Source organism: Narcine bancroftii, chromosome 1, assembly GCF_036971445.1.
Source record: "Narcine bancroftii isolate sNarBan1 chromosome 1, sNarBan1.hap1, whole genome shotgun sequence".
NCBI lineage: Eukaryota > Metazoa > Chordata > Chondrichthyes > Torpediniformes > Narcinidae > Narcine > Narcine bancroftii.
The window spans coordinates 397,197,656-397,212,213 of record NC_091469.1 but is presented as its reverse complement, the minus strand read 5'-3'; the positions used below and the strand labels follow the sequence as shown (position 1 = coordinate 397,212,213).

The following is a 14,558-nucleotide window of genomic DNA, read 5'->3' as shown; positions in this document are numbered from 1 at the left end:
AGGATACATCTTTAGGTTGTACTCTTGCATAGTCTGTGAGTCGATGAAGCTTTCAGTAGAGCCTGTGTCAATTAGGCATTTAGTGGGATATCTGTTTACCTTCACAGTCACTATGGAGTTGCTGAGCTGGTAGAGTCTGTCTTTATCTAGGACCATCAAGGCTAGGACCCCAGAGACTTCATACTCCTCACTCATGTGGCCCCACCATCCTATGTTTCCCTGCATGAGAACAAACACTTTTATTAGTTTATAACTATGGGTAGGGTTTCGCAGTAGTCTTCGGAAGGGTTCTGGGTTTAGGTGGGAAGCCAAGGTTATATGTGAACAGATGGGGGAGGAGCCGGGAGGCGGGGCCAGCCATCTGCACAACACACGACCAGTGAATCCGAGTTCACTACATGGCCACTGTGCATTCTAATGACTAAGCTTAAAGTGTTTTTTTCCAAGAGATAATTATTACAATGAAATTTGTGGTCAGGTAAGTTTTTTGCTTAAATAGATATGATTGTTGAAGTGCTTACATCAATTAAAATAAACCTTCTTAAGATTATATTTGCCTGATATTAATAATCATTATTATAATATATATTAGGCAAATTAAAACTTATTATAAACTTTTCAAAGCTAGAACTAAAGGAATTGTTGAATGAATTCTATGATGGGGTGAAGAGAAAAAGTGGTGGAAGATCATTTAATAAAACCTCTTTCTCCCTTGTCCGCACTTACCAACCACTTCCCCACCCACCTACAGGAAACCTGAAATACTTTTATATGCAAGTTTGTGGAGAAAGCTTTCAATTCTTGACCATTAAAGAATAACTAAAACTTAATGATACTAAATGATCAGATGGACAAATAGCATTGCACAGTTACAAATGGAGAAGATGACATTACTTCTTAGTCATTATGTATTCCAAAGAAAAATACAATGGCCATAGACAATTACGTTCTTCAAAGGGGAATTTAGCAAACCAATTGCTCTAAAAAACTATTAAGCACACTCATGAACAAGATCAAGAATTTACGACTCATCATTCAGGGAATGTCTTTGAGAATGACAATGTTGATAAATTCAGGTTATTAAATAAGACTTTTATAAATCTTCAGTGTAAACTAACATGCAGTTTTATTTATTTTGCCAGCTTCAAAACCTGTTGACAACAAGTTGTGCACCGGAACCTCACCAAACACCACACAGATGTGTCAGATCACCTGTCCAATTGAATGTGAAGTATCAGCTTGGACAGCTTGGGGACCATGTACCTATGAAAATTGCAATGATCCACAAGGAAAGAAAGGTGAGTTGAATCTATAATGATAACAAGAACATCAGATATATTTAATTATAATTTGAATTGCATATTGGACAATATAAAGATTGGAAATCTAAGTATTCGGGTGAACTTAGGAAACTGGACATTAAGTGGTAGTTTTCAAATACAGTAAAGCCCCTGGTATCTAGCACCTAAGGGGATTGATGGATGCCAGGTAACTTTTCTGGTTGCTTGAAACTCACTCTTATAATGTCTAATACACCAGCATTAAGAAAAAAAAATTTTAAAAGACAAAAGGCAGTACAAAATATAAAGTAATATGAAAAAAGCCATAATTGTACTCTTTAATTATATAAAGTTCACTTTAATCAGGTAATTCTTGTAACTTCCAAAATTTAAATTTAAATTCATACCCTGGTCGCTGGTGCTGCAACAGCAAAGTGCTAACCGCAACACTAACTGTGATGCCCTCATAACTAATACTCCCTCCCCCAAGTTTACAGAAAAAGCCCTCCTAATATGCTAATACCATACTAATAAAAATAAAGATGCTTACTAAACATAGATAAGGAGACATTTGAAGAGAGTCACCCCAATGGCGAGCGATACAAACCAGCTCTTCCTCTTGGGGAATGACATCTCATTCAAACATAGCTATATTCAAACTTTATTCAGACAGCTGCTGTGAGCTGCTATGCTATAACACAGTCATAAAAATTACTAAGGAAGAAAGCAATAACATTATACTTATCAATAATTCTTTGGCTTGGCTTCGCGGACGAAGATTTATGGAGGGGGTAAAAGTCCACGTCAGCTGCAGGCTCGTTTGTGGCTGACAAGTCCGATGCGGGTCAGGCAGACACGGTTGCAGCGGCTGCAGGGGAAAATTGGTTGGTTGGGGTTGGGTGTTGGGTTTTTCCTCCTTTGCCTTTTGTCAGTGAGGTGGGCTCTGTGGTCTTCTTCAAAGGAGGTTGCTGCCCGCCAAACTGTGAGGCGCCAAGATGCACGGTTTGAGGCGATATCAGCCCACTGGCGGTGGTCAATGTGGCAGGCACCAAGAGATTTCTTTAGGCAGTCCTTGTACCTCTTCTTTGGTGCACCTCTGTCACGGTGGCCAGTGGAGAGCTCGCCATATAACACGATCTTGGGAAGGCGATGGTCCTCCATTCTGGAGACATGACCCACCCAGCGCAGCTGGATCTTCAGCAGCGTGGACTCGATGCTGTCGACCTCTGCCATCTCGAGTACTTCGACGTTAGGGATGAAAGCGCTCCAATGGATGTTGAGGATGGAGCGGAGACAACGCTGGTGGAAGCGTTCTAGGAGCCGTAGGTGATTATCAATAATTATCAATAATTAATCTCTGCTTTAAAACATTTACATGCTTTACAAGAATATTTGCTTCCATCTTCACCAAAGGTTTATGCGCTACTTCAGAGAACATTTATTTTTACAATTTTAAACTTTTATTTCATGTTTATTTATTCTCATTTATTTTATTTTTTAAAAAATATTTATTTTTCTTGATTTTTTTTGCTGGTTGCTTGAATTCCAGATACCTGAGATATTGCTATCTATATTTAGGACATTTTGTATTGTTATCTCATTTTTTTTCAATCTCAAGGTAGATTTCTGTGAGACAAATGTAGTAAAGTTATGCATGTGTTCTTAATGAATATTTAAATTTATCAGCTGCAAAGGAAATCACCTTCTATTTTGAAAGCTGTATAGCAAATATTTTTTGAGGTAGGGACAATGATTCCAACTAAAGTATTATTTTGTTCAGCTTGTTTTGAAAGGACACTGATGTTTTTTATGCTCATTTTAATATAGTGTAATGGATGCACTGATAAAATTGTAAAATATGCAAATGTATCAAGTAACTTTTAATTTCATATGCAGAGATTGTGAGTTTAAATTAGTTAAAGGTAAAGGTTCCATTATTGTCACATAATACTACATTTAAAATGTAACAGACATGAAGTTCTTTAACTTTAGTCCCAGTAAAGCAGACAGTGTGTCACCACTTTGTCCAACGCCCCTCACAAAGTAAAGCAGCTTATTTATTTATTTTTTTAAGTCATTACTACGTTATATTTCCTGAGCAGGAAAGTAAAATGTACAATTGTTCCTTCTTAGGATTTAAATTGCGGAAGCGCCAAATTACCAATGAACCTACCGGAGGTATTGGGAATTGCCCACATTTAATTGAAGGAATCCTCTGTGATGATCCATCCTGTTACAGCTGGCAGATTGTAAAATTGGGAGAATGTGTACCTGACAATGGGAGTGAATGTGGACCAGGCATCCAAACACCAGAAGTTCAATGTATTGACAGCAATAGTAAGAGACTGTTTTTATCTATTTTATAAATTAGTATCTTGAAGTTTTACTTTCACTTGAATGTTGAAGTACAATGCTTTCATCTAGTAGGAAGATTACATCGAATACTAAGTTATTGCTGTCGCTGGTGTTACATGGCAATATCTACCATACATTCAGGGTGTCAGTCTATGATTCATTAACTTTGATATTTAAAATAAATAATAGTTGTTATATGCATGACGACATTTTTATTTCTGATATATGCGTTTAACATTTGATTTCATTCTTCCTGTGTTTGCACTTTACTTACTCTGGATTGGTTGCTGGTAATCATGGTTTTTAAAGTTTATTTTAAATTTAGACATTTAGATTAATTGGGATATTTGAGTGGCACAATTGGTGTAGCAGTTAGCACAATGCCTTTACAATGCCAGTGATCACGACTGGGGTTTGAATTCCATGCTGTCTGTAAGAGAGTTTGTACATTCTCCATGTGTCTGCATGGATTTTCCCCAGGAGCTCCAGTTTCCTCCCACTGTTCAAAACTAACCGGGACTGCAGATTAATTGGGTGGCATGGGCTTTTGACCTGAATTGGCCTGTTACCATGCTATCTGTCTAAATTATTACTTTTTTTTAGATACAACACAGTCACAGGACCTTCTAGCCCATAATCCCCTACTACCTAAATACCCCAATTAACCTACAACCCCTGCAACCCATGCAGACACAGAGAGAAAGTATGAATTCCTTACACACAGTACCAGATTCTAACCTGGGTCATTGGTGCTGTAATAGAATTGCACTAACTTATTACAGCTGTTGGAATTGTCCCATATCAATGGGATAAATGCTTCAATTTATGACTGGTGATTTTAAGCAGGCTGTGGTTGAAGTTGAGGTTGCCTCTCATCAGTTACGAAGAATAACTGAAAAACAAAGCAGTTGAACTGTTCTTCCAATGGCAGTAAATTGGCAATGTCAAATGGAGTGGAAATAGAAGGCATTACCATGAGGTGGGGATGCCAACCTGAGGTTGGAGCTGAGGCATCTTATCGGGACAGTTCAGAGCAGTAAACTCAGATCATAACTCCTGTTCAACAAGTGGCTCTTTAATATGCAGCTCTTCATAAATGCTCATGTCTGCATTAGAGTATGCCTTTTTATTATCCTAAAGCGTAATAATTGTAAAATGACTCCCATGGCTTTTTGCTAACATTAGGATACAAGATAAAAACAACTGGAATTCTAAGCAATTATCAGTATTCCTCTTGTAGACAAAAGTAACCCCTGGTATGGTCATGAATTAAATATAGCAAAAGCCATGAGAAAATGGACGTATGAAGATTAATGCAGTTGGGGGGTTGCAGAATATCTGCTTAATATACAACAATTTTAACTTCCTGAAGAACTATATGCACTGCAGATGCTGGAACCTTGAGCAAAAAAAGAGAAGATGGAGAGACCCAATTGGTCATTCAGCAAAAATGGGCAGTCAATGTTTCAAGTCAAGGCCCTTTTCTGAGAATGGGGTGGAAAGGGGAAGTTTAAAACATAAAAGTGTTTGGGGAAGGGCTAGAGTGGCCAAGGCTGCTGGACAAATAATGGTGGGAAAGATGGAACAACAATAAGGAAAGTTACAACTGAGGGGTGGAGGTTTGGAGTTGGGGTAAGTTTTCAGAGAAAAAAAACAAGTGGGAGAGCAGGTATGGGACAGCAGGTAATTTGGCAAGTTTGTCCAGATTGGGGGAGGGGCGGGTTATCTGAAAATGAAAAATTAATTGTTGGTACCATTGGGTTTTGGGTGAGTCAAGTAGAATTTGATCTGTTGATACACAAGTTTATGATTGGTTTCACTTTGGATGATGCTCAGGTTAGATAGATCTGCATAGGAATTGTGAAAGAAATTAAAATGGTTGGCAACCACAAACTTCAACTTTCTACCTAATCCCTAAATTCTCTGTGTAGAACAGTAGTTTTTACCTTTTATGTTCCCACTCACATACCACCTTAAGTAATCTCTTACTCACGACAAACCACCTATGACATCCTATGAGCATGGGCTAAGAATGCAGCCCTGTGGTGTTCCGGTACTGATGGAGATTGTGGAGGTGATGTCCTTCCCAATCCTCACTGATTGGGGCCGGAAAGTGAGGAAATTGAGGATCCAATTACACAGTTGGGTGTTGAGGCCCAGGTCTTGGAGCTTTGATGGGATGATTGTGTTGAATGTCAAACTGTAGTTAATAAAGATCATCCTGATGTCTGCATCTTTGCTGTCCAGGTGTTCCAGGCCTTGGCGTAGAGCCAATGCAATGGCATTTGCTATAGAGCTGTTGCTGTGATAGGCAAAATGGAATAGATCCACTTTTCCATTCTGTGCACATGCCATTCAACTTTTTGTGATCTAACCTAAGCCAGATTAGTGCTGGCTCAGGAAGTTCTTCATCAATTTTAATTTCTGAGTTCATTTGAATGTTTAAATGTTTAAAAATTTCTCAACAAGTAGAATTGAAACATTTCTAAAATTTTGAATAGATTTGACAGCTGGACGTATTAGAGTGCATTGTCACAATTTATTCAGCTAGTTTTGGCCCAGTACATATTGCTGTGTAGGGTTTCATGGTGACTGTGGCACTTGCCTTCTACCCATTGTTACCATTGGATAAACCATGCAAGTTGATTGTGTCTTTTTTCTATAGATTACTGAATTCAGTTCATAACCTATTGTGTAGGTGCAAGAATTTCCCCTTGTGTTTTGTCTTTTAGAGGAATAATTGTTAAGTGATGGATCATGAAAATGAGATCATGTCATAATTGAGTACTTATTCGTTTCACATTGATTTCAGCCTCCGTTCTATGTTCACAACCAAATTATCTCAGAGGCAAAAGAAATTCACACATATTTCACAGGGGAACTCTCCAGGAGTGCTATGAATATTTATTATTAAATCAACATTGTTAAAACAGGTAATCAGGTCAATGAGGAATTTGTGGTACAGGGACCTTGGAATGAATAAGCTAGATGCCAGATCTTTTGCATTTCAATAATGACAATAATATAACAGTTCATTGTAAAGTTCCTTGAGACATTCTGTGTAAGACATTACAGGAATCCAATTTCTTATTCTTTTGTTTTTTGCTAAAGCATTTAGCATGTTCCCTCCAGATGGTGTAACATATGTTGACCATAATATTGTGTAATTCTCTAATCTCTTTTGTAATAGAATAAAAACAGAAGAAATAAAAGCACAAATTGTTTATTCAGTCCCCTCAGACCTGCTCAGCCATTCAGTAAGATAATTCCTGATCTTTTATTTCACAAATAAGTTAGCCCAAACATTTGCTTAGTGTGTCCTCCACACCAAACTTCTCCTTTACTTCCACAAAGCATGCAGAATCAAAAGTTTTCTGCACACATGGATGGATCAGAAAAATATCCTTCAATTGAATGGATTGAAAAACAGTGTATATTATACATTGGACCATTGAGCATTTGGTCTTAATTCAATCTGGAGATCTTTATTTCAGATCTTAGTTCTCTCATCGGACTTCTGAAAATGAATGGATCCTGGATCTAAAATGTACTGGTTTGTCTTTCCACAAAATTGCTTGAGTATTTTATGCATTTTCTCTTCAGCAATGGCAACCTGCAGTTTGATAAACATGATTGGATTTTTCCTCATATTGAACTCTGCCAATACCTATCTATTCCTAACTCCTAGCCTTGATTTGTGGTACAATATAGAAGCACAAACAGGAATATCTGCAGTGAAAGGGCATTTAGATCAATTTTGTGACAGAGAGAGAGGAAATCCTTGGAGGAAAACTTTTTGGTCTCACCCTAAACTTAGAAAAAAAACTGACTGAGAAAACTCATAAGTTCAGTAGAGAAAATAAAGGCATCACAAGGCTTTGCTCTTTGGTCATTATTGGCTTTAATCAGATTGAAGTGGGAGGTGGCTGCTCTGAGATCATGGCAGGAAGCAGGCATGGCTTAGTAGGCAGGGATTTAATAATTGATTCTGCTCTGGTAGAGGTGGAATAGTGAATAAAATTCAGTGCTGAAGCACTGGTTCGAATTCAAACCAATTATTGATAGGAATTTCGCATTTTAAAATATTTTCGGATAAAAATTAACTTTGAGCTTTGGTGCCAAATCCAAACAAAAAAAAATCATTTTGAACTTTGAAATGATGATAATGCATTCTCACCTGAAAATGGTTGATCTAAACTCACAAATGAGACAAAAGAAGTTAATTGACTTCCAACAAATATGTTCCAAAAAGCAAAAAAAAACACTCCAGAAATACTCAGGCAGCTTTTGTGGAGGAAAAACAGTGTAAGTCATTCAGGGCAGTGACCTAGCATTGGAACTCTGGTGGCTCCAAGGGTGGAATTTAAATTAGAAATCATGTGGTGTAAGTCGGATCCTGACTGTTATAGTCAGAGCAATGATGCAAATAATTTAAATACAATTCTATTCAGCCCAGCAGCTAGTTGGCAATGAATTTAAATTTTGAGGAGTAAAGAAAATAACTGGCCAATTGCTTAACTGAAGCAAATAAATAATACACAAGATTACAGTTGATTTTTAATCAAAAGGATTAAAACTATTTGCTGTTTACATATGATAATGGATGGATGTTGCAAGATTTGCTGCTGCAATAAAGAAATAAACCACAACATCATCAAAATGACATTTAAACAAAAAAACCAAAAGACCACAATTTTGCCCCATGGTTTTGCAAATTTTCAATAAGCAATTATAGTTCAGCATAAACGTTGCAATGTAAGCATGCAGAAATTTTAATTGAATTGAAGAAAAGGTATACCCACAGTTGTTTCATTAAAAAGAACGATGGTGAAGATGAAACTGTGATTTTTATAGACTGGAGGAAGCAGTTTCTCATTTTGATTATTTATACAAATGTCATGTTGATTATTTGAACAGATTTAATGCCTAAATAAATGAATCTTGTCAAACAACATACTAACCAGCTGCTAAATTTAATCAAGAACTTACCAGAAAAAGGTAAGAAGAAATTAACAAGGTCCATTGCAAATTGCAAGCTGTTTTAAAAAAAATATTTTAATGGCTTTGCCCATAGTAAATGCATAAAAATTAGATGTAAATTTTCTTTTTTAATTAATTTTTTTTATCCAGTGAGGACTCACACAACTGAAGTCACAGAGAATAAAATAGATTTGCATCCTGGTAAACATGGAAAATTTAATGCTAATAAATAATTCTTCTCTGAAATTCCTCAATGGTCTTCATCCGCCCTCTTTGCTTAATTCCTCCAGCCCCACACTCTTCTCCAGGCAGTAGTGAGGGATCATATAAGATCTAAAGAGCATAATGTTGAGTCCATTTGGGTAGAGATAAAGATAAAGAATAACAAAGGGAAAAAATTATTGGTGGGTGTTATCGCCCACCAAATAACAATAGTTTAGTGGCACAGGAAATAAATAGAGAGATAAGTGAGGTATGTAATAATGATATGGCAGTAGTCATGGGGGACTTTAACTTCAACATAGATTGGGAAAATCAAGTTGGTTGTGGGAGTCTGGAAGAGGACTTCATAGAATGCATCCGCGATAGCTTTCTTGAGCAGCATGTTAAGGAACCAACAAGAGAAAACGCTCTCCTGGATCTAGTGTTGTGCAATGAGATAGGTAGATGTAATAGTCAGAGACCATCTGGAAATAGCGATCATAGTATGACTGAATTTCTCATTCAGATGGAAGGGGAAATAGTTAGATCTAAAACTAATATATTATGCTTGCTTAAACAGGGGTGACTACCATAGGATGAGGGAGGAATTGGGCAGAGTGGACTGGGAGCACAGGCTAACTGATGAAACAGTTGAGGAACAGTGGAAGATTTTCAAAGAAATATTTTGTAATGCTCAACAAAAATATATTCCGGTCAGGAAAAAGGGCAACAAGGGAGGGAAAAATCAACCGTGGTTAACAAAGGAAATAAAGGAGAGTATAAAATTGAAGGCGCAGGTGTACAAAGCTGCAAAGAGCAGTGGGAAACTGTAAGATTAGGATAACTTTAAGAGACAACAAGGGGTTACAAAGCAGGTAATAAGAAATGGGAAAAAGTATTATGAAAGTAAATTGGCACAAAATATAAAAACAGAAAGCAAAAAAATTTATAAATATATAAAATGGAAGAGGGTGGTCAGAGTTAACATAGGACCCTTGGAGGATGAGAAAGGAAAACTGGTTGCAAAAAATGAGGAAATGGCCAAGGCATTGAACAAATATTTTGTGTCACTCTTCATGGTGGAAGACACGTTCAGCATGCCCAAATGCGGAGTTCAGGATGCGAATGTTGGGGAGGGCCTTGATAAAATAGTTGTTACAAAGGAAGTAGTGATGGAGAAACTAATAGGACTAAAGCCAGACAAATCACCTGGTCCTGATGATATGCATCCAAGGGTTCTGAAGGAAATGGCAGAAGTTATAGTTGATGCATTGGTGGTCATATACCAAAATTCCTTGGATTCTGGGCAGGTCCCGGGAGACTGGAAGACAGCAAATGTCACGCCACTTTTTAAGAAGGGATGTAGGCAGAAGACTGGAAATTATCGGCCAATTAACTTGACGTCTGTAGTTGGAAAAATACTTGAAGCCGACATTAAAGATGAAATAGTGAAACTTTTGGAACGTAAGGGTTCAATCAGGCAGACACAGCATGGTTTTAACATATAACAATTACAGCACGGATACAGGCCATTAGGCCCTTCTAGTCCGCACCGAACCAAACACTCCTCTCTAGTCCCACCTACCTGCACAATGACCATAACCCTCCACCTTCTTCTCATCCATATACCTGTCCAGCTTTTTTTAAATAATAAAATTGACTCTGCCGTCACTATTTCTCCCAGAAGCTCGTTCCACACCGCTACCACTCTCTGAGTAAAGAATGTCCCCCTCATGTTACCTCTAAACCTCTGCTCCTTAACTCTTAACTTATGTCCTCTTGTTTCAATCTCTCCTACTCTTAACGGAAATAGTCTATCCACATCCACTCTGTCTATCCCTTTCATAATCTTAAATACCTCTATCAAATCCCCTCTCAACCTTCTACGCTCCAAAGAATAAAGACCTAATCTGTCCAATTTCTGGTAAATCTTTTCTGCACTCTCTCCACTCTGTTTATATCCTTCCTATAATTAGGCAACCAGAACTGCACACAGAATTCTAAATTAGGCTGCACCAACGCCTTATACAATCTCAACATCACTTCCCAACTCCTATATTCCATGCAATGAATGATAAAGGCCAGCATACTAAAAGCCTTCTTCACCACCCTATTCACATGAGTTTCTACCTTCAGGGAACAATGTACTGTTATTCCTAAATCCTTCTGCTCTTCTGTATTCATCAATGCTCTCCCATTTATTATGTATGTCCTGTTCTGATTCTTCTTACCAAAATGAAGCACCTCACACTTATCAGCATTAAATTCCATCTGCCATTTTTCAGCCCACTTATCTAAGCAGCCCAAATCCCTCTGCAATCCTTGAAAACCTTCTTCATTATCCACTATTCCGCCTATCTTAGTATCGTCTGCATATTTACTAATCCAATTCACCACCCCATCATCTAGATCATTAATGTATATAACGAACAACAATGGGCCCAATACAGATCCCTGAGGCACACCACTGGTCACCAGCCTCCAACCTGACAGACAATTTTCCACTACCACTCTCTGGCCTCTCCCTTTCAGCCAATGTTCAATCCATTTGACTATCTCAAAATTTATACCTAAAGACTGCACCTTCCTAACTAACCTTCCATGTGGTACCTTATCGAAGGCCTTACTGAAGTCCATATAGACAACATCCACCGCGCTACCCTCATCCACATTCCTAGTCACCTCTTCAAAAAATTCAATCAGATTGGTCAAACAGGACCTTCCGCCCACAAATCCGTGTTGAGTGTTCCTGATCAGACCCTGTCTATCCAGATATTTATAAGTACTATCTCTAAGAACTTTCTCCATTAATTTACCTACCACAGACGTCAAACTTACAGGCCGATAATTGCCAGGCTTCCTCCTTGAACCCTTTTTAAATAACGGAACCTAGAAAGGGAAGAACTTGTTTGACAAATTGTTAGGATTATTTGAGGATATAATGAGTGCGGTGGATAGAGGGGAACAGGTTGATGTTGTATATTTGGATTTCCAGAAAGCGTTTGATAAGGTGCCGCACAAGAAACTTAACAGTAAGTTACAGGAAAGTGGAGTCCGGGAAAGTATATTGGCCTGGATTGAAAATTGGTTGTCTGACAGGAGGCAGAGAGTCAGGATAAGTGGGAGTTTTTCAGGTTGGCAGAGAGTGGTAAGTGGGGTGCCGCAGGGGTCGGTGTTAGGCTCATAACTGTTCATCATTTACATTGATGACTTGGAGGAGGGGACAAAATGTGGTGTAGGCAAGTTTGCGGATGACACTAAAGTGAGTGGAAGAGTAAATTGTAATGAGGATGTGGAGAGTCTGCAGAGGGATATAGTTAAGCTGGATGAGTGGGCAAAGGTGTGACAGATGGAGTACAATGTTAGTAAGTGTGAGGTTATCCACTTTGGCAAGAAAAATAAAAGAGCAGAATATTATTTAAAGGGTGAACAACTACAGCATGCTGTTTTTCAGAGGGACTTGGGAGTGCTTGTGCATGAATCGCAAAAAGTTAGGTTGCAGGTGCAGCAGGTTATTAAGAAGGCAAATGGAATGTTGGCCTTCATCGCTCGAGGAATTGAATTCAGGAGTAGGGAGGTAATGTTGCAACTGTATAAGGTACTGGTGAGACCGCACCTGGAGTACTGTGTCCAGTTCTGGTCTCCATATTTGAGGAAGGATATGCTGGCTTTGGAGACGGTTCTGAGAAGGTTTACTAGGTTTATCCCTGGGATGAAAGGGTTGACTTATGATGAAAGATTAAATTGTCTAGGATTGTATTCGCTTGAGTTCAGAAGAATGAGAGGAGATCTTATAGAACCATATAGGATTATGAAGGGTATGGATAGGATAGATGTAGGAAGGTTTTTTGAGCTGGCCTGGGAAACTAAAATGAGAGGACACAGTCTCAAGATTCGGGGGAGTAGATTTAGGACAGAGATGAGGAAAAATAGTTTTTTCCCAGAGAGTAGTGAATGTGTGGAATTCTCTATCCAAGGAAGTGGTTGAGGCTGCTTCATTAAACATATTTAAAATTCGGTTAGATAAATTTTTACGTGATAGACGAATTAGAGGATATGGGGGAGAAGGCATGTAGGTGGAGTTAGGTCATAAATTAGATCAGCCATGATCGTATTGAATGGCGGAGCAGGCTCGATGGCCCATTTTTGGCCTACTCCTGTTCCTACTTCCTATGTTCCTATGTTCCTATGTTCTGCAAATTCTGGGTACTTTCTTTATGTAATTTCTTATTTATTTAGCTTTACCATTGGGAGCTCCTTGTCAAGTGTGGCCAAGACAATCAAGGCACTTGTCCATACAGCAATCAAGGATTCCAATATCAGAACACAGGCTGACTGGTGATCTGACTGGTACTGCATTCAAATGCACAAAAGGTTCAAGAGCCAGTGGAATATGAAAAATAGCCTGCAATTTATTTTGCTATCTGTGTTTTTTTAATTTTCATTTGTTGATTTTTGGAGTGGATGAGCCTCCATGTAAATGGGAACCTGTCTTTCAATAAAGTATCGACAAAAAGGCTTTTAAGGAATTCACGTTAGATTTGGTTTTAAAGTTATAGGACTCCAATACGGAGATTAAATTAAAATTCATATTATTCCCTTGGGTGGTGCACTCTATTGTACAATTTTGATTTTGTTGGTTTCTGTGTCATACTTTATCCATACAGTAATTAAGATCCATTGTTGTATTTGAGATGGGAGCTCCTGGAGCTATGCAATTTGACTTTTTCAAACGCTGCAAAGAAATGGTAAAAATCAGAACACTTTAAGCTCTGAATCAAAATAGTCATCCAAGATTTTTCTTGTTATGGCCTTCAGTTTTGATTCTTGCAAATTATTTGAAAAATAGAAACCAATTTTCATAACGGTGACATGATCGTTCTGCAATTTGAAATTAGTGGTACGATGTAACATCTATGATAATCCTGCAACTCCGAATTTAGAAAGAAGCCTGAGCAATTAAAACAAGGGCAGTGAATCTCACCTCTTCTCACTGGAATGGTGCTGCCTGAGCCATAAGTTCTGGAGTGGAGTGAATAGGGAATAAGTTCTGCTTTTAATTGCACTCATGTGGTGACTTTTGTTGATTGTCAAGGACAGACTTTATTACACCAGCAATTAATCAGGTTGGATTTTCTTGCTTTTTGTAAACAAACCTTAGCAACATTCCGCATTACTGAACAGATAGATACCAGTGTTGTAACTGCAACTGTAACCTGTGGCTTGAGGTGCAAGTAGTTCTGGAATGTATGTTTGGACTGTTGTTTGAATCCAATTGCAGAAATATGCAGCACATATTTAACATTGAACTCTTTCAGAACAGAGTTAAAAATTAAGCATTTTATTCATTTGAAAACAGAAAGTTTCAATAAATTAAAGTATTAGCTTTTGTAACCATCTCTGGATGACGTATTGATATTGCCCTTACAAATGGCAATTCAAGTACACGTAACTGTGGAAATAATTTAGCTGCTGTACTTGCCTGAATAAACCATGCAGATTTAAATCTTTCCAATCTTGATTTCTCACTCATGTGATCTCTCTTAAATTACTCCTTATGACTATGATCAAGATTAATAAACATAATTGCAATAAAATTATTGTAACCGAGGATACATATCATTTGTGCCAGGCAATAACCATTTCCTACCACAGAGAATCGAACCACCCACACTTGATTATGGCAATGCCATTTAATGTCAACTCTGTCAACGTCAACATCCTGCATAACCATTGAGCAGA

General features: G+C 38.0%; 1 protein-coding gene across 1 annotated transcript in view; it reads left to right on the top strand.

The window, feature by feature from the left end:
* The window catches only part of thsd7aa (thrombospondin, type I, domain containing 7Aa), a 414,658-nt gene that overhangs the window by 246,972 nt on the left and 153,128 nt on the right, over nt 1–14,558 (top strand). Inside the window, exons 5-6 of the mRNA XM_069913740.1 lie at nt 1,143–1,298; nt 3,414–3,617. Coding sequence (XP_069769841.1) covers nt 1,143–1,298; nt 3,414–3,617 — 360 coding nt within the window. The remainder of the gene's footprint in view (nt 1–1,142; nt 1,299–3,413; nt 3,618–14,558) is intronic.